This window comes from Onychomys torridus, chromosome 9 (assembly GCF_903995425.1).
Source record: "Onychomys torridus chromosome 9, mOncTor1.1, whole genome shotgun sequence".
NCBI classification, from domain to species: Eukaryota; Metazoa; Chordata; class Mammalia; order Rodentia; family Cricetidae; genus Onychomys; species Onychomys torridus.
The window spans coordinates 74829528-74849884 of record NC_050451.1 but is presented as its reverse complement, the minus strand read 5'-3'; the positions used below and the strand labels follow the sequence as shown (position 1 = coordinate 74849884).

The following is a 20357-nucleotide window of genomic DNA, read 5'->3' as shown; positions in this document are numbered from 1 at the left end:
GTTATCTGTTCTCTGAGATGGCATTGCACTGAGCATTCATTCTTAATAGTGTGTAAGACCTTGAGTACCTGAAATTCTACTTTGGGAGTAAGATTTAGAAGTCATCAAGAAACAGCCCTTAATTTAAAGATATTTTTATTGAGTACCCCAAAAGAGAAAAGTATTTTATTTTGTCCTTTTCTTACTTATACATGTGTATACATGTGCTAGACTCTGTAGTTAGTATTTTTTTAAATCCTAAAAAGCATTTGGGTTTTTGCCTTAGTGATAAAGTACTTGCCCAGCCCATTCAAGGACCTATGTTAAGTCCACAGCATTGGGAAGAAAGAACAAACAAAAACCATTATGTTCCTTCCTAAATTTCATCTCTCATACATGTGTAAACCCCTGTCTGAATTACATGTTGTAATAATCAAGGAGATGAAATAGTTTCTTCATAGTTTAAATGCTTAATGAATTCTTAACCTGATAAACTTTACCCACATTTTTCTCTTCTGTTGTGGCATTTCACTGTTTGTTTCACAAATAGGAAGATAGAGGTAGTTCTGAACAGATGCTTATGGTGATATTTTATTTGTACTGAAATGTGATTTTATTTGTATGTTAATAAATAAAGTTGCCTGGGGGGTCAGAGCTAATAGCAAGCCATAGTAGAAGCTGGGCGGTGGTGGCCCACGCCTTTAATCCTAGCGCTTGGGAGGCAGAGCTAGGCGGATCTCTGTGTGTTCAAGGACACAGCCAGCATGGCAGAGACACGCCTTTAATCTCAATACCAACCATAGAAGACCTTTACAAACAGACAGTGATGAGGAGGTCATGTGGTTGGGTTTACAACCAATGAAAAGGCAGAACAGAAAGTCAATAAAAGGACAGACACACAGGAAGTAGGCCTCTTCCTGAGGGGAAGGACAGCATAGGCAGTGAAGGGTATTTAGCTCTTAGCTATTGTTCTGACCTCTTGGGCTTTTAACTCTGCATTTGGCTCCATGTTTCTGATTTAATAAGACTGTTCATCTACATTGAGTTGTAGGTGTTAGTGACTGTAACTTGCAAGTTACTTAACCTTACTGAGCCTCTGCTACCTGCCAGTAACTACATGTATTAGGGGTAATTACCGACTGCCAATACAGCCTTACAACAAGCTAGCTGTGTGCAAAGAACAGAGTGCAATGATCTTTCCGTTTTCTTCCTAACAATATCGGGATTTTAAGTGTCCCCCACTTTTTGTTCTCCATACAGAATCCTGTGAGCAGAGTGGACACCCAGCTGTGTTTAGTTGTCATCAGATTATTTCTATGAGTTATTACTTAGCTTTCTCCAATTAAGATGTGACATTCATCTTTCTTGCAATCATTAACTTAGTTGGTTTTGGTTTATCTAGTTGATGTATGTATAGAGAACAAATACCCGAGCAATAATAACACCCGTAATCTAACTGTATATGATGGTCAAATCTAATGTTTTTTCTACTTAATTCTCAGTCTAAGGGAGTAACTATTATCCCATCTACTATTACTCCATCATCATTTATAGAGAGAAGGTATTTGCTGTAAAAATTCTTTTGGCAAGGAGAACAATTAGAATACAACATGTTTTGGCAAATCATTTAAATCACACAGATTTGATGATTGTCAGCTTGGAATACCATTTGTGCTGACTGCTGTGTGAACCAGCGAGGCAGTAGCAGGAGGGCAAAGCACTTTATGTGTCCTGAGTGCACCTTAAAGCTTGGAGATTGATATGTTTTATGTTGTCAAAGGTAAAAATATCATGCACAAGTCTTGTGGTGGGGTGTTGAGCCAGCTTCTGTAATTATAATAGAAAGCATTTTCAACCCTGCGTATTTTGGTGGGCTTACAGTTTCAACATTGTATTTGGAGGCTTTTCACATAGGGCTTCTGTCTTCATTAGCACCTTTGTTATTCTGAGATCATACTTGGAACTCTAAGTCTTCCCACATAAGAAGAAAATATCCTGTTTTTCCCCCTCTCCTCATCTTTGGTGTCTTTTTTATTTAAGCAATGTGATCAATCCTAATTGCTTAGTATTTTGACTTTGCAACTTGGAAAATATTTGTGATTTCCTAATCGTTATTCTTTTAAAATTTTCAAAATGAAACATACCTATAGTAATTGACTTGAACTTCCTCTTTGCTGATAAGATTCGCTCTTACTTTACATTGCTCAGTGAGATAATACATGTATTTGGAGAACTGGTTCTATATATTTAAATGGCTGGTAGTTTGTATCTCCCTTTTGGTTATGTTGCTCAATGGAAAAAAAACCCAAAAATTAATGGCTGAATTATTTTTAATAACAGCTACCTAATATTAGCACATGCAAACCCATGTAACTGAAGAAATTATATTATAAACTGTCAAAGTGCAGACAAAAATGCATGGAATAACATTATATTCGTACCTCAAATGTAATCCTGTCTTGCACTTCATACACATACTCAGACACAGACATAGAAAACAGTAGGGGAGGATTGAAAAAGGTCATGTGTCCCAGAGTCTGACTTTCATATGTTAAACATAACAAGTTTCACATGGAACATGAGTTGCCAGTTGGCTCTTGGCCTAAAACAGGGCATTAACTCAGCAAATTGCTACCCTATTACCTGCTCACTCCCAGCACTGTCTGGATACCATTCTAGCCATTGATTTGTCAGTGTTTAACTTAGGATTGAGAAATAAAAAGAACGTTGTAGCCCTTCAAGGAAAGAAAACACAATGTGGAGAATCAAATTATGTTTGGAAAGAAACTTCTAACTGTATCTCCCTTGGTTAAAGTCCCACTGTACTAGTTGAATGAAGTATTTTATTTACCTCAGAGCTTTACCAACCAGTCTGTAGCAAAGTGACCAGGGTAGCGATGTTACCTGTTGGCTAACAAGTGCTTTGTTTACCTCTCTGAGATGACTTTCTAGAAGAGAGGAACTGGAGGAGAAATCGGTTAATCATGAGCAGCTATTTTAGATTCCCATTAGGGGATAGTTGTCCATTATCATATTGTACCAGCAAATAACAGTTGGTATTCAGTTCAAATGCTAAATTATTTAAGGCAGAGAGGAGTGTGTGATGCTCACCTATCCTCCTAAGTAGCATCGTAAGATGATAGGTGACATTAGAATAAAACCAATGTCATTAAATTTACAAAATGGGATTTATTTAGTAATCAACTTACTAGGATTTTTATTATTTATATTTGTGGAGATTTTCTACTTATTAAGAAAAATATTTTATAGAAAAATGAGAACCATGTGCTTTTGAATTCCTACCAAATTCTGTGAGTATGCATTTGAAGCATTTTCCTTCTTGGTTCATTTTGGGAATGTTACAGAAGCACAGGAATGCTTTTTACATTGTTTGTTTGTTTAAAAAGGAACTATTTTCTGTTTATTCCTCATGATGAAGCCAGCTATTGGGAGTTTCCAAAAAGCAGTCTTATTGCCTCCACATGAGGGTAAACATACCCTAAGCAAGGCGTTCACTGCAATATATTATATATTAATGTGATTGTTTGTTTACTTAGAGAAAACTAGCCTGCTTCTGACAATATATAATACCCACTCCTAGGGAGCATCAAGAGTTGAATTCAGTTTATGAAGTTAGGGACACCAGACAAAAAGTGAATAATTAGGAAACAGAACTTGAGTTTACTGAAACTTGTATTACAGAGAGTTATTTCAGGGTTCCATAACTTGAGTATACATGGATGTTGAAAGAAATAAAACTTACAGGAATTTTTTTTTTAATGAGATCTCTCTAGTTTTCTGAAACAAAAATGTACAAGATAATAAAATAGCTTGAAAAACATTGAGGTGAATATATAAAATTATTTAATAGTCTGAACCGAGATGAAATATACTTTTTTAACAATTTGTATCTATGACTACCTATATTTAATACTATGTTTTATATTTGATTTTTGCAAGACTGATAAATATGCAAAATAATGTGTTGCTTTCACTTAAAATTAAACATTCCTCATATGTAACTTAAAACATTGCCCAATTAAAAGTCATTCTAAAATTTACTCTCAAATTTAAAAGTACCAATATATAGCTTTCAAAAACAGCTTAAGCAATACTTTGAAGGAAAATATAGGTAAGGGAACTACATCTCTTTTCCAAAATAAAATCACTGAGCACATTATATCTGGAAATATTAAAACAATGTGCATCCATATGTAAATCGAGTCCTTACAGGAATAATGGCTAGACTTGAGGTTGAGAACTACATCTTGCCTTCCATATTTAATTCATCATGACACCTTCCCTGCCAAGTCATCCAGCCTGCATTGGATGCTTCCTCTTCACTCCCATTCAACTTAGTGTAGCATCATATTCCAACATCTCTGAATAGAAACACTTACATTCTCATAGGAGCTTTGAGAATTGGCATTCCCCTTCTGCTTGATAGAAGCATATAATATTGACAGAAGCTAGAACATGGATCTTCATGAGTCCTTGCTGAATAAATATGCCTGAGGCACTTGAATGATTGATTATATACTCTCATGAAAATCCTATTTAAAATTAGTGATATAATAAAACAATATTTGTTAACACTGTGTGGGCCTTCCACTTAAAATATGCTAGGGAAGTGGTACAAGACAAATATATGAATTAATGTCTTTAGTTCTTGAAGTATCCTTATATATTATCCTTTTTACAGAAGCAACCAAGGCAGTGGCACACAGCTCTTCTGTGCTAGATAGCCATTTAAATAAAAGATTATGACTTTAGATTTCAATCTCATTATAGATTATTGCATCATTCAAGTATGTGACAAAAACCAGATTTTTAAAAAATTTTTTATAAAAATAGTCAAATTTTATATCTGTTCTATTATCAGAGGCATTTTTAATATTATAAACTTTCCATATAATATGTACGTGAATGCATTCTTAGTATTAATTTTATGAATATCCAATTACCTTCATTTAATCTTGGAAACTAAAACATATGCCTAAGGTACCCAGAATTACATTAGTGTAGATGAGATACAACATTATAAAATGAAATAAGATCTGTTATTCTGCTTCACAATATTGAACACTGCAGAATTTTGCTTATCGGGCAGGTGTTTAGTTAAGACTCTGGAAGCTCTATCCTACAATAATTCATCCAGCTTCTTTAAGGTTCATATAGTCTTTTTATATTCTTACTAAGCTTTCACAGTAATCCAATGAGCCATTTTCAAAACTTGGCTGTTGTATTAGCAAGCTAAGGAAATATCCCAGGACTAAATGAACTAAAGAGAAAGAGGGAAAGCAATGTTGCCATGGGCTGTGAAGTTGCAGACCAGGGCTTGTGCAGCATAAGGACATCACATAAAGCTTTGAACGTAAGCATAGGATGGAGGGAAATTAATCTCATCCGGATTAGAAAACAATGCCCTGTTATTTACAGAAGCCAGTTCAAAGCTCTGTGCTGAAATACAATGACAACTTTACATCCCCAGAACTTATTAACTAAACTGAGCAAACTAAGAACACAGTCCCAAGTACTAAAAAACTTTGGAGTAGGATAATGATGTGATGAGGAGATAACAAAAGAGACGTAGACATCCCCTACAAGACTGCACATATAAAACATGCAAAATGTTTAAGAAAGTAGCAGCAATTTTTTAAAAAAAACTAGTCTACTGAAAAATGAGCACTTAAAAGGAAAAGGGAGTAGTGGAAATGGACGTGTGGTGGTTGAAGTTAAACACACACTGGACTACAGCAAACTACTCTACCTGGAAAGAAATGCATGTTCAGTGCAAGTGTTCAGAGGACAATCCAGGGAGACAGTGTGGCTGAAGGAAAACATGGGACAAGGTGAGACAGTCTTTCCCATTTTGTGGTAGGAGCCACAAAGTATAGACTGAGGAGAATAAATGAAGGACAATAAACATTCAAAACAGTGCTTAAAATGTTTCCAGATCAAGAATTCACAAGTTGGGAAGACCATCTATAACACTCAAAATAAGTAAAATAAAACTCAAAACCCACAAATAGGCTGGAAAGATGGTTAAGTGATTTATGAGTGCATACTGCTCTTACAGAGGATGTAAGTTCAGTTCCCAGCACCCAGTTAGGGCAGGAGATGATTACTGGTAACTCCAACACCAGGCGGATCCAATGCTGTTGACCTCTTGGGCTCCTGCAGTCACACACATGTATCCACAAGCATATACAATATTCTGTGAGTGAAACCAAGGATTCCAAAACAAGATTCTTAAAAGCAGAGAACAACTTATCACTCCAGTAGTTTCTTAGATACATATTACTTCTGGTCAACAGAGGAAGCCAGTAGTAGGAAGTATCTTCATGTGGTAATAGTTATTCTTCTGATGTTAATAGTTTTCCAAAACAATGGCAGAGTTAGGCTGTTTATGAAGAAACAGAAAGTAAGCATATATTTGTGCCTTTTATACATGTGGAGTTTGGAGAATAGCCTTAGGTGTCAGTTTTTGCCGTCTAGCTTGTTTGAGACAGTATCTGTCTTGTTCCCAGATTGCATGCATCAGGCCAGCTGGACCATGAGCTTCAGAAGGTTGTCCTGTCTTTGCTTCCCAGTTCCCAGGGGAAACGCACTGAGATTATAGGTGATTGGGCTGACTGTGTCCTGTCTTTTGCCAGTCCCAGGGGAAACACACTGAGATTGTAGGTGCTTGGGCTGACTGTGTCCTGTCTTTTTCCAGTCCCAGGGGAAACACACTGAGATTGTAGGTGATTGGGCTGACGGTGTCCTGCTTCTTTCATGAGGCTTCTGGAGCTCAGACTCAGGAGGCCAGGCTTGCAGGGCAAATGCTTTAGGCACTGAGCCATCTCCCCAGCCTCAACAGTCGCTTTTAAAAGGAGCTTTAAAAACAGATTGGCAGAGTTTTTCTTAACAGACCAGATAGTATTTCAGGGTTCAGGATGTACTACTCAAAATTGGTGAGTTACTCACCCGTATAAAACAGCATAGTTTTATGAGTATAGCTATTTTTCCCACAGAACTATATTTATAAAACATGATTAACCCACAATGGACAGCTAGTTGTCTTCTATGTTAAAGGATGTATTTGCAGAAGCATTTTTTAAAAGAAAGGCTCATGAGACAAAAGACATAACAAATGTTAAAAAAAAAAGGCATATATAGTAAAAGTTATTTTGTATGAAGAGGAAGACTTATGCAGCAAAGTGATCAGTTGAAAGAAAGATCTGGAGTTCAAAGCCTGCTGTATAGTTGAGATGGCAGGAAAGTAAAGATATGAATTAAATTTACCATGTGTCCTAGGTTTCTATTGCTGTGAAAAGACACCATGACCATTGGCAACTCTTATAAGAAAAATATTTAGTTGAGGGGATCAGGGGTTCAGCCCATTATCATCATGATGGGGAGCATGGGGGCATGCAGGCAGATATGGTGCTGTAGCTGACATTGTTATATCTTTCAGGCAATAGGAAATCAAATGATAGTCACACCAAGGGAAACTTGAGCAAAAGAGACCTCAAAGCCCACCCCTACAGTGACCCACTTCCTCCACCAAGGCCACAGTTCCTAATAGTGCCACTCCCTTTGGGGGCCATTTTCTTTCAACCATCATAGGATCTGTATTATAAAATCATCAGGAAAATCTGCAGGCTAGAAGTATCAGGTATAAAGTCCAAAGTATAGGGGAGAATTAGACCAAGAGATGTATACAAAGAAAAAAAATCATAGCATAAAATAAACATATAAAAGGAATAATGCAAGGTAGAACTAATAAGAATAAAAATCACAAGGATGTTTAAACAACAGATGAGATTAAAAAAGAAAACTGGGATTCATGAGATTTACCGGACCTAGAGCCATGAGATACAGGGACGTGTGATGTGACGCAACAGTTAATGTTAGGCAAGGAAATACTGAAAGACGGAAGGAAGGGCGTTGATAACGAAGTATACTTACAGCCAAAGTGTTCCTCATGAAGACGGAAAGCATACTTCACCTGAAGCATACAAATGTTACATGAGATGACAGAGCCCCAATGACAATGTCACTTAGTTTTGGGGGTGTGGAGGCATGTTTCAAGACAGGGTTTCACTGTGTAGTCCTGGCTTTCCTGGGACTCGTTCTATAGACCAGGCTCACCTTGAACTCTGAGATCCACCAGATCTGGCTCTGCCTTTGATTAAAGGCATGTGCCACCACTGCTGATAATGTAAATATTGATAAACTATGTGGATAAATACAGAAATTAGCATTAATTATGCTGGGAAAGTTTGTCAGCGTTCTCTTGGTTATTGGTAAGTCAGACAAAAAGATGCTAAAGTTGTAGAATCATTCAACACTACTTCAGTAAAAGGCTGAAGTTGATATGTGTACATAGTACCCAAACAGTCATTAAAGAACTTCCAGTTTACTAAAGCAAATTGGAGCTATTATTGAAATAGTTTACCTGACACTAGGAACGCAGACTCAATAAATTTCTAACTCTCAGTTTTATTTGTTGGTCTCATTAACATGAAACTAGAAATTTAAAAGGAAGAAAATTTTAGGGCATGTAATAATTTTGTAAAAGCATATTAAATGATTCATGTCAAGAATAAGATTATAGGAAGAACTTATATACATCTCCTCAGACCATTCAAAAACATTGCCTTCAAATAACTAAACTACTGAAGTGTCAAAAACAACTTCCAATCTTATGAAGTACAGAAAATACCTTTCATTGAAGTACAAAGGATCCCTTAAAGACTTAAAGGGGCCAGCACTGACACAAAAGAGGCTTTGACTATGTAATTTTAGGAACATGCTTTATGAATAGCACTGTAAATACTGTTAGGGTTATATTTGTAAAACATAAATTGACAAAGGCATGTTGTCCAAGATTTCTAGAGAACTAACCAGTATTTTTAGAGAAAACTCAGTTTTTGTTTTTGTTTTTTTTTTTAAAAAAAAAGCAGATAAAATAGGCAGGTCACAGAAGAGAAAATAAATACAAATGACTTTACAATTACATAAAATGTTGCTTCAATGAACTAGTAGCCAAAGGAATATAAATTAAAAGCATGATGTAAAATCACCTATGCTGGCAATATTAAGACTGTGATGACAGTTTTGGTTTTGTATAGCCATGGGTATATAATGGAGGTTGAAGTGTATATTGGCACACCATTTAAAAAGATTTTAATATCTTCTACTAAATTCAGTGACATTCTATTCCTTTGGCTCATCAGCTCCACCTCTATTTGGAGGGGAGTGGCATGCAGATTTTTGTGATGATACTTAACATATAAAATAATATTTACAATGTAATCCATCACTCTTGCATATATGTATTTTACAACATGTATGTTTTCAATTTGTATTGGCCTCCAGCTTTTCTTTAACTTACAAACTGGCTGTCCTTATTAACTTTATATACTAAGTTAGGAACCAGTTAATGGGAAGAACTATTAAAAAACTCTTACATTTGTGCAGTAGCTGGCGTCTACACTGTTTATATCTATATCCGTACTATTAATCATAGTCAGACATTGGAAACAACTTACACCCTACTAGTAGAAGAAGTTCAGTAATAGAGGCAACATAAAATGCAGACTGCTACTACAAAGAATTTTGAAAGAAGAAAGCAAGTTATAGAATTAACATAAATGATAATGAATTTTCATGAAAATCAAAGATAATGTTTATAAAAATATTAACCACAACTCATAAGCATTACTCTGACACTTTTAAATTTTACACATAAACATGCACATACCCACATGCATGCACAAACTCAATTTAATTGGGACCCTTTTGATTTCTCAGGGGAAAGTATGTAATGCCATAATAAATTTTTAAACCATTTTTGGCATAATTCTTAGTACTTTGGTCATGTTACAAAACTAATATAGGTGAAACTAAGTAGGTGTTCTGTATTTCCCTGTAGAAGCCAAGTATTTGCTAGCAGAGGTATACATTTTGGGATTCCTGTATTTGTTATTATACATGGGTATTATTACATAGATATTCATAAGAAGTATGTTACTCTTAGGAACTGGATTTGGTTATTGATTTTCATAGAAATGAACAGCCAAAATCTGGCTAAAACTTGAAAACCCTCTGTGGTCACTGATGTGGACTTACCAACCCATCGATCTTTCAAAAGGGTATTCATAAGTCTGTCTCTGGGGAAGAATTCACAATGTCTTGTAGTTGAGTGCAGTCAGTGGTGGTATGTATATATTTGCTGACTGTCCACACGATGTCACGTATAAAGTTACTTTTTTAAGTTAGTGACTTCTAGTCAACCAGTTGATATTTCTGGCTCAACGGTCCTTACAAGCCTTTTGTTTGAGATTTACATAATTAAGAAACAATTTTATCTAAGATAATAATCATTCTCTGTTTGAGTTTTGGTGTTTGAGGCTACTTTTATTTCTTATGATTTGGCATACAAGAAAGTCCCGAATTACTATTTGTCCTATTAGTTGCAGGCTAAATGCTCATTTATATGCGAAAATTCTCTTAACAATTATAATGTCAGAATAAATAAGTTTTAAAGGAGGTAGACTTTTAAATGAAAACCAATATTGCATTTTCCCTAAAATAAAATTGCTTTGGGAACTACTGCAGACTGTATTTTTAAAGGTAAACATTATTTTTATAGATCTTATAAAGTAAGTGTTTTTTTTTTTTTATTTTGCTAAGAGAGTGTGGCAGTTATATCTGGTAATAGAAGCTCTAATGAATGTTCATATTGAAATGTGTCCAGTCAGTAAAGTGGAATTTACACTGTAAAATTTGAGAAGTTAATACAATTCACAAATAATCTCTGAGTTATTATTAGATGCTGTACTTTGTATTTTCCTCAAGCAAGAAATAGTTTTATTCTTGAATATTTGTTTATGCTTTTTTTCCCATAATCCACTCTTTCTAACCTGTCTTCCATATGCATTCACATACATGGCTACATATGTGTACATTGAAGCACTTACTGTTGAGGAACCTTTAGATATTGAGTTATTTGTTCCTTTTGGAATTACTATTATCTACCTGCTTAGCATATGTTGATCTTCATATCCGCCAACGTCTCATACCTGACTCAGCATATGTGGCCATAAAAGAGTGGAAATACCCCCACTTTCCAATGCAGCTTACTGCCCCCCCCCCCCACTCCCCTGCTTTCACTACAAGTCCTTGATTTTATTTTCCCAGAGCTGGCAATGCAGAATTCAGTTTCAGTTTTGACAGGATTGTCTATGGAAGCATCTAGAACTGCAGATGCCACTTTATAATTTAACAATAATTGGTGTTAGTATCAGCCACAAACTGTGAAGAGTTTGAGACGTTACCTACTAGCTGTTGGTAGAAGACGCAAGAAAATAGTTGGGAGACAGAGAATCGTTTATTACTCAGAGAAGGAGTTCCCGAACCTAGATTCTCACAGGGCGTTGTGATTAGACTCAGTTACCAGCTGCATGGATGGCAGGTTTTACACTACAGAAAAGAATCTGGAGTGTAGTGAGGCTGACATGCGTTCCCCCTTTTATATTTCTGAACAACAGAGAAGTAGATCTGCTTTAGCAAGATGTACTGCCTCTGTCTCTCAGAACTAGTTGTGTGGATACTTTCAAGATGACAGTTTGAACAAAGAAAGGTATCTGGTTAATGATGTCATCTCAGTGTTCATCTTCATAGTTTAATGCCTAAAAACTTCTGAATTGAGCCTGGAAAACTCAAAATCATCAGGTTTCACTTACCCATGCAAAAATATAATTAACATCCCAAAGAGGGGGTAAAAATGAGTGTATCTGGAGCCACATATGTCTGACCATCGCCTGAGAATGCAGATTCTGTTCACTCTCCACATTGCATGTTTCAGTGTGTGACCGTTTCATGAACTTTTTTTATAGTAACAGAATAAGAAAGTCATAAATTAAGACACTTCAAATACAGTGCTGTAAACATCAAGTGAGTGGGTCACAGCAAACAGGGAAGTCTCTGTTATAGGTCTCATGCTATCTGACGATATTCTTAGCCTTTTGGTTAGTGGAAACTAGTGGTCTGTTCTGCAGATTCTAAAGGATTTATCTAATAATCACAAGGATGTTAGGTCAGAGAAATGGGCAAGGAATGGCTATTAAGTGGGCTGAAGATAGCCCATGATAAATTGTAATTAGCCTCTGGACCTGAAACATTCTCTAAATTAATTAGAATTCTAATCAATGGATCAGCCTTTTGAAGAAGGTTCCATGTAAGGTATGATTCTTTCCAAGAACTTGTATTAGCACACCTTAACTCTTCTAACCTTATTACCACTATCTCTTTCCATCTCTAAAACTCAGCAATTTGGTGAGTACTTTGTAACAGGTGAGCCTGTAATGTTCTTCCTCAGAGCATCAGTTAGTACCTTAGTCAATGTTCTTTTGCTGTGAAGAGACACCAAGACTGTGGCACCTCTTTTAAAAGAAAGTACTTATCTGGGACTTGCTTACAGTTTCAGAGGATCATCCATTGTTATGGCATGGTACTGGAGCTTGGCAGCAGGCATGGTACTGGAGCAGAAACTGGAAACTACATCCTGATTCACAGGCAGAAAGAGACAGCCTAGGTTTAGCAAGGGCTTTTGAAACCTCAAAGCCCACCCCCAGTTATCCACTTCCTCCACCAAGGCCACACCCACTCCAAAGCCACACCCCTCAATCCTTCTAATCCTTTCTAGTGCCATTTCCTGATGAGTAAGCATTCAAGTATATGAGCTTGTGGGGGCTATTCTTATTTAAACCACCACACTTGGCCAGCTCCTTGATTTTTACAATTCAGCTGTAATCAGACCAGAAGTAGGCTTTATCTACTGTAAAATTAGTGGAAAGAAATGTCATAGCCACTGGGATATTGAGTGGTTTTTTTGTTTGTTTGTTTGTTTATTTGTTTATGACTTTGGCCTCTTTTAAATTTGTGATTATAAGCACATCATTTTCCCCTTATCCTTTTATGCCCAGATCGTGGGGACCCCCAAAATACCACCATGGAGACCAAATCCCATATATAAAAGCAAAGGCCCTTTATCTTCAAGCTAGTAGCTTGGACTGTATCTGACTTAGCAGTGAGAACAGAGAGCCCTGAGCCCAGGCAAGGGGAATTGTTATCATAGCCGAGGTTGGGGTGAAGGGATTTCCAGGGTTCAGGATCCTGATTGGCTGACATTTGTCTAGGGGTATAGGGAATGTTTGGAATGTCAGATATTTCCTCTTACATGCAGGCCCCTCTGGGTGGGGTAAGCTTATGGCTTTTCCTAGATCCTTGTATTGCCTGCCAGAAGTTGTGTCTGGGCCTCTAAGCCTGTCATGGCACCTGCGTGGTCAAGCTGTTTTGGGGCCCCCCACAGTATATATTGAAATTGATGCGTGAGTGGGCTAATATTTTGTTTCTTTTCTTTCTTAGAGTTTTTCTTTCATTGTTCTTACCAATAATATTATAATTACTTTGTCATTTTTAATAAGGAACTTGTATTATCTCTGGGTTTTAAAAAGATGGTCAATTGTTGAGAAATAGCTCAGTGAGCCAAATGCTTGCCTCTCAAGCCTGAGACCTGAGTTTGTATCCAAGCAGCCATGCTAGAGATGGCTATGGCGCAGTGGTGAATGCCTTTAATCTAGTGCTGAGAAGGCAGAGACAGGCAGGTCCCCAGAGCTTGTTGGTTTTCCCTGGAACTCACTTGAGAATCAGGCTAACCAGATTGGTGGGCTCCAGTTTCATTGGGAGACCCTGTCTCAAACAATAAGGGTGAGAGCTATTAAGGAAGATGCCTGTTATCATTATCTGATCCCCACACTCATGGATGTGTGCATGAATAGAAACATGTACACACACAAATGCCACATGCACACACAGGTACAGAAACGAGTGGTTACACGTTCAGTGCTTGTGTTAGGACCTGTGAGGACTTGTGCTTAATCCCAAACACTGCAACCAACAGTAAGAAAACAAATGAGCTGGAGATAAGGTCCAGTTGGTTGAACTCTTGCCTGGTGTGCCTTGGGTTCAATTTCTAGAACTGCATTTAAAAGAAAAATACGAGACTACTTACTTTTAGTTTAATTGTATGCTTTTAGATTAATGTTGGTAATTAACTTGTAACCTGTCTGTTTTCATTGACACTTAAATAAAATACAGTCTGTTTGTTGTAATACGATGCCATGCTGTTTGTTGGCACTTACAAAATTCCACCTTTACTTGCTGATTCTCACTAATGCCACATGAGAGGCATTTCTTGATTGGTATAAAACTTAGAAATAAGAAATTAATTAACTAATCACATATCCATTGAGATCTTCTTTTCATTAGCATTTTATTGGCTTTGATCAACTGATGCAGGAGCAGGCTTTGAGACCTCAAATATTTATACAGTTATCTTTATGACACTCTTGGATGGAGGTTTCATCCCTTTTCTGTCATTTCTTCACTTCTTCCCTTAAAGTTGAGGTGCTTGTAGAAGAGAAAATATGGAAGACTCTTAGAGAGTTAAAGACTCTCTTTCCATGTTAGAAAGCAGATTTGATTTGTGTATTAAATGCCTCTATTTTTAGTTTCTGTCTCTACCCTTCTAGGTAATTCCATTTACATGCAGGTGCTTTAATCCTAGCGGGCTATTTATAGGTACATATTTAACAGGGGTTTATGTGTATGTATTATAGGACTCACTTGAGAACTAACCATTATCTGAAAAGTATTCACTCATAGTTGTACCTTGTATATGATTTTAGATAATTTTCTTGTGGAAGCACTGGTTAAAATTAATAATTTTTCAAAATTTATTTGTATTAGCAAGCGTTAAAGGAAAACATCAAAAAAAGAGAAGAGGCAGAAAAGGACAAACGTGCCAGAATAGCTAAAGAGCGAGCAGAGAAGGAACGCCTTGAACGCCAGCTAGAGAAAAAGCGCTTACTAGAGATGAAAACCGGTGAGTCCTGTCGAGTTCCCTGTTCATGCAGTGGACACATAAGATTTGTGTGGTGCTTCATTAACATTTTAATGTGTTTGGGAACAAAAAAATATGACTACTTGTTTCTATAACTAGCCATAGAGCAGATCTTTCCTCAAGGCCTTCCTTTAGTTTACCAGTATGTGTTGTCTGTCTTCCAGGGCTGGTCCTCTGGAGGACTTGGAGGTCAAGTGTTTTCCCTTTTCTTCATTATTACTTAGGTAACAAGTCTGTAACGATGCTCTTATGTTAATATACTTAGATTCATGAGAAACTGACACAGAGAAATTCTATAGACCATGGACTTATTTCTTCCACTGAATGCAGCGTAGGAGAGAGAAAAAGTGACAGAGGATACTGATTTAAAAAGACTTAAAATAGGCTGGGCCTGTCACTCTTGCCTGGTGTGCATAAGCTTGAGGCTGAGTTAGGTCCCTATAGCTACAGAGAGGGAGAAGCAAGGAAGGACTAAGGGGGTGGGGAGGTTGGTAGAGAGAACAAAAGACACACAGAGACTCAAGTGGCAGCTCCCGATTGTAATCCCTACAAATAACCGTAGCAAAAAGATTTTTGGATATTTGATTTCTTCTAGACGTGACAGTATTGTTGTCAGCATACTTCAGTGTTCTTCAGAGACTCATGCTGAAACTTCACAGACAAAAAGATACAATGTCTGGGGTTTAAGTAAAAATAGCCTGGGGTGACTAAGATGTAGGGACTCTAGATGAAGCAGGAATAGTTTCTAAAGCTGGGGAAACTAGTGGGGGGTGGAGTCATGTGCCCACTCTGCTGTTTTCTCTGCTTAATTTATAGTATGCTTTCTAATTGTAATGGAAACTTTTTGAAAAACGTGACAAATTTGACAACAACCTTATAGAAACGTCTATATATTTTACATTGTTAAAAGAGTCATGTTTGATTTGTTTTTTATTTATCTTATTTTATTTTATTTTATTTTATTCTTTAGATGCCTCCTAGTTTTCTAATAAGAGACAGAAAAGTTGTAGATCTGATGGAGGGGAGTTGGAGAGGAGTATGGTGAGGGAAAACCATAATCAGAATATGTTCATATTTTTCAAAAAACTACTATTTTCAATAAAAGAATAAAAGTCACCACTAACTGGGGAAGCAGCATATTAGGTTGTCGTTTCATTATCAACCTTAACAATTTGACTTTTTCTCCAAGCCCCTGAGAATTCAAGGTTTTAATGTAAAACCCATCTGCTTCACTGCTGAATCCTGATAGCTCATGATTCAGGACAAGAAATGGACCTAAGGTTTCCCTGCAGGGAGAGAGGGGTGGTGCCTTCCTGCTCTCTTTTCTTACACTGATAGGCATATCTTATGTTTAGAAGCAAAATGAGTATAGTAGTGTACCACACTTGTTTGTTCTAGAGAGGGAAGGTCATCTAAGTCTTAATTCCATGTTTATGTTAGAAATTCAGAAAATGTTCAAGGAATATCTTTAAGTGTTACCAAAACTGAGTATTAAAAAAGTGTGCTGTTGACTGTTAAAATGTGCTTCTGGAATAATCATAAATTAAAATCTTAGCCTAATTTCTTGTGCATCGTTATATTGTTTGAACATTTGCTCACTTAGTTAAAAGTCATCTAGCTGATTATTGATGGCAGATGGGCTATACTGTTGAGGTTTGGCCTGAGGGACTGTGACACAGAGCCTCTCAAGGTTGCTATTATATTAGTTTGTAAAACTGAAACCTGATAGAACTTGTTTTAATGGATTTTTAATAGAATATTAATAATATTCAACTTTTTTATTTTTCTGCACTTTAGTTTCCATTTTGAATGGCCAAATTTATTTTTCCAACTTCAGAGAATTACTTGTGCGATATAAAATCCACCTAAACAAGCATAGATCAGAAGACAACTAGCCATTATTTCTCTCCATTATTTCTCATTGTTAACATTTAGGTATATTGTCTCTTTGCTACCTTTGAATACAACTGTGATCCTAGTGGATTTGCACCTTAATGTCCACATCATCTTGCTAACCATTGAGTATTTCATGTTATCCTTAATCTGAAATACCTTGCCATTGGATCCACTGGATATGTCACACCTAGTTTGTCTTATATTATTCAATAAGGAAGTAATAGAATTGTTTTTCTGGCTTTTCAATAGGATCAATATACTTTCGTACATGGTCAGAAAATATTTGAATTATTTCATTAAAGCCTGGAATAGAAAAGGATGTACTTAACACTTACGATGCGTGTTGCCAAATATATTGCCAAAAATGTTCTCATTTTCCCTAGCTTTCCACATGAATTCTGGTTATGTGTTAGTTGAAGATTCTCATATTTATGAGATTTTGAGTATTTGTTAGATTAAAAATTTATTTTTAATTTTAATTTGCTTTTCTTTGAGTAGTACTGAAGATGATCATTTTAAAACTAAGTTACCCCTTAAATATATTACAATTATTTTCATTTACATGCTTTGGCGTGTGTGCTTATGTGTAGTCTTGTATGCATGTATGTGGGTGTGTGAAATATATGTTATGTTGTCCTACAATGCTTTGCCTTAATTTCTTTCTGTCACCTATATAGTAATATCCTGTCTCAAAAATTAAAAATAAAAATATAAAGGACTCCATTGCCTCTCTTGTTTATCATGGAACCCTTAATGTTTGACCTGTTAGGTTATTTTTAACAATTGTTCTACAGTGACTTTTCCAAGATAAAGATTCAAATGATGACAAATCTGTCTAAATAAGTGAAATGTTTTCATCCAGTAGGATTTCTGAAATGCCTTTGATGTAGTAAGGTCACATGTAGCACACATTTTGATATTTTCTAGGGGAGTTCCATGTTCTTCTGAGCCTAGCCTGGGTAATATTGATTCATAAAAATCTCATTAAACCAGACACAGTGTCATAAAGTCGCATCAGGGCTTTTCTTCTTTTTATTTCTTTTATTTTTTTATTGTGTGTGTATGCACACACACACACACACACACACACACACACACACACCCTTTTTTCCCCCTTTCTTTTTACCCTATAGGTCCTGTACATATCTATTATGGCTTCCAGCTTAGTGCTTTTATGAGGTTCCTGAGTATGGGAACAACTGAGTCCCTGCATCTGTACTTGTGTCTTATGCCTTTTCCTGGGCTCTTTTCCTTCTGTTTGCTAGTTTTATCTTATTTGATGTATTAGTTTTTGTGTTTTTCTTATGTTTGGCTTTTATCCTGTAGAAGCCCATTTGTGTTCTAATGAGAGACAGAAAGTGGATGAATCTGGATAGGAGGGGAAGAGGGACTGGGAAAAACAGAGGGAGGGGAAACTGTAATCTGGATATATCATATTTTAAATAATCATCCAAATGTAATAGTAAATATCAGTAAATAAAAGATACATAAAATAGAAAGCTTTGATGTTAGAACTACTATTGAAGTATCTTCGAAAGACATTTGGAGATTGGAAAAAAAAATTCTAGACATCTGTTTTGGTTTAAAGAATGTAGGGACATAAACCAATCTAGATAGCATATAAAAAGTTTTCTCACCAAAGTCAACAAAGCTGTCTTCTGAAACGAGCAATAAATGACAATTAGTCTGAATATTTCTCCTTTTAAAGACAACAGAATTGTTAATTCAGAGTCATCAGTCTTTGAAAATAGCCACCAATATGAAATAAATCATATAGTAATAAAAAGTATTTTTTCTTATTTGCTGTTTTTTTTTCTAAGTGATACAAACATACAGTTACTTTTTCTAATATCTGTAGAATAAGATTTTCCTGAAATCATTATTTTTATAGCATTTGAAGCCTTTCTGAAATGGAAATAGAAGTTACTAACATAGTTTATTATACCAGCGTTTGATTTCATTCTTACAGAAAGTACATTGTCTTTTATGGTGACAAGTCTGAGCTCCAATGTTGTATTAACAGAATATGTTGTGGTTTTCTCTTATTGTTCAACTAGTATAGATAGGAATTTAAGATATAGGTAACTTTTCATTGATTGATTCATTCATTCATCAATAGGCAGAATTTTTTCCTGCTGTGGGATGTTCAAGTATGTCAAATGTGTTGCTCTAATTGATTAAAATAAAACACTGATTGACTGGTAGCCAGGCAGGAAGTATAGGTGGGACAAGCAGAGAAGAGAATTCTGGGAAGTAGAAGGCTGAGGCAGAGAGACATTGCCAGCTGCTGCCATGACAAGGAAGATATAAGGTACGTGGCAAAGTATAGATTAATAGAAATGGGTTAATTTAAGATAGAAGAACTAGATAATAAGAAGCCTGCCAGGGCCATACAGTTTGTAAACAATATAAGTCTCTGTGTGCTTTCTTGGTTGGGTCTGAGTGACTGTGGGACTGGAGGGTGAGAGAGATTTGTCCTGACTGTGGGCCAGGCAGGAAAACTCTACCTACATTTTCCCTCTATGCTGAGATGATAACTGAGGATGAGCAATGTCTCTTTTTTTTACAGAAATTAAACATTTGGATGAGTAAATCAGACAACCTTAGGTTCACATCACAGTTTATATGAAGTAAAATAAAAGGATGAGGGGAGACTGGCAGGGAGCTGGTATTGACAGAATTTGGTTTTATATAACAAATTTCTAAATCTCAAATTTTTAATTGAAAGTGTTGGTTAATAAAAGTCCCCTGCAGTGTCACTATTTCTGACTGGTGTGTTTGCTTTGGGATAAGCAGACTTAAGTTTCTGTGATTCACCGTATTGCTTATGTACTTTATACTTTTAAGCACCTTTTCTGAGGACCAGCTCAAAGTTTATATAAAATTTTTCTTTGCAGGTATTGCTTTGGTGTAGAATATAGTACTTTGCAAACCACTGTAGTCATCTTTATCCTGGCTCTTCTGGTATAAAAGTAGTGTGGAAATGTGAATCGCTGGGTTTACATTCGTATTTGTTAGTGCTTTAGACCAGGGGCTTTTTATTTCATCTTATTTTTGTGTATAAGACACAACCCCTGAGATAACTGAGCAAGAGAAGAATACTCCTGTAACTCTGTCGTAAGTTCACATGGGCCTTCTTCTTGTAGGTTTTCCTGAGTGTAGTATTTCCACCAGGCAAAAAGAACTGTGGTTTTTTTTTTAACAGATATACACATTCTCTGATTGCTGAGATGGTGAGTAATTAAGTCCTGTTCTTTCTTACCGACTGTACTTGATGACTGCCCTTGGAGGGAGACTGGGCAGCCCTGCTCAGATCTACTTGTGCTCATTATCTCCCTCCTTTCAGAGTGGGGCTTTGTTAATGGATCAAAGTGAAACTGTGAGCTCCATCTCTTCCAGAAGGAAAGTGAATGCTAAAATCCCTTTGAGTAGGAAGTCTGAAAACAAGAGTTTAGCATCTTCCTTTACCATTTCCTCGTGTTAAAAAGTCAGATTCTCCTCTTGTTTAAAGTGAGAGGAGCTGAAG

The 20357-nt window shown here is 36.3% G+C and overlaps 1 protein-coding gene across 1 annotated transcript in view; it reads left to right on the top strand.

Moving 5' to 3' along the window:
- The window catches only part of Diaph3 (diaphanous related formin 3), a 483673-nt gene that overhangs the window by 314624 nt on the left and 148692 nt on the right, over positions 1–20357 (top strand). Inside the window, 1 exon segment of the mRNA XM_036199401.1 lies at positions 14782–14917. Within this exon segment, the coding sequence (XP_036055294.1) occupies positions 14782–14917 (136 nt within the window).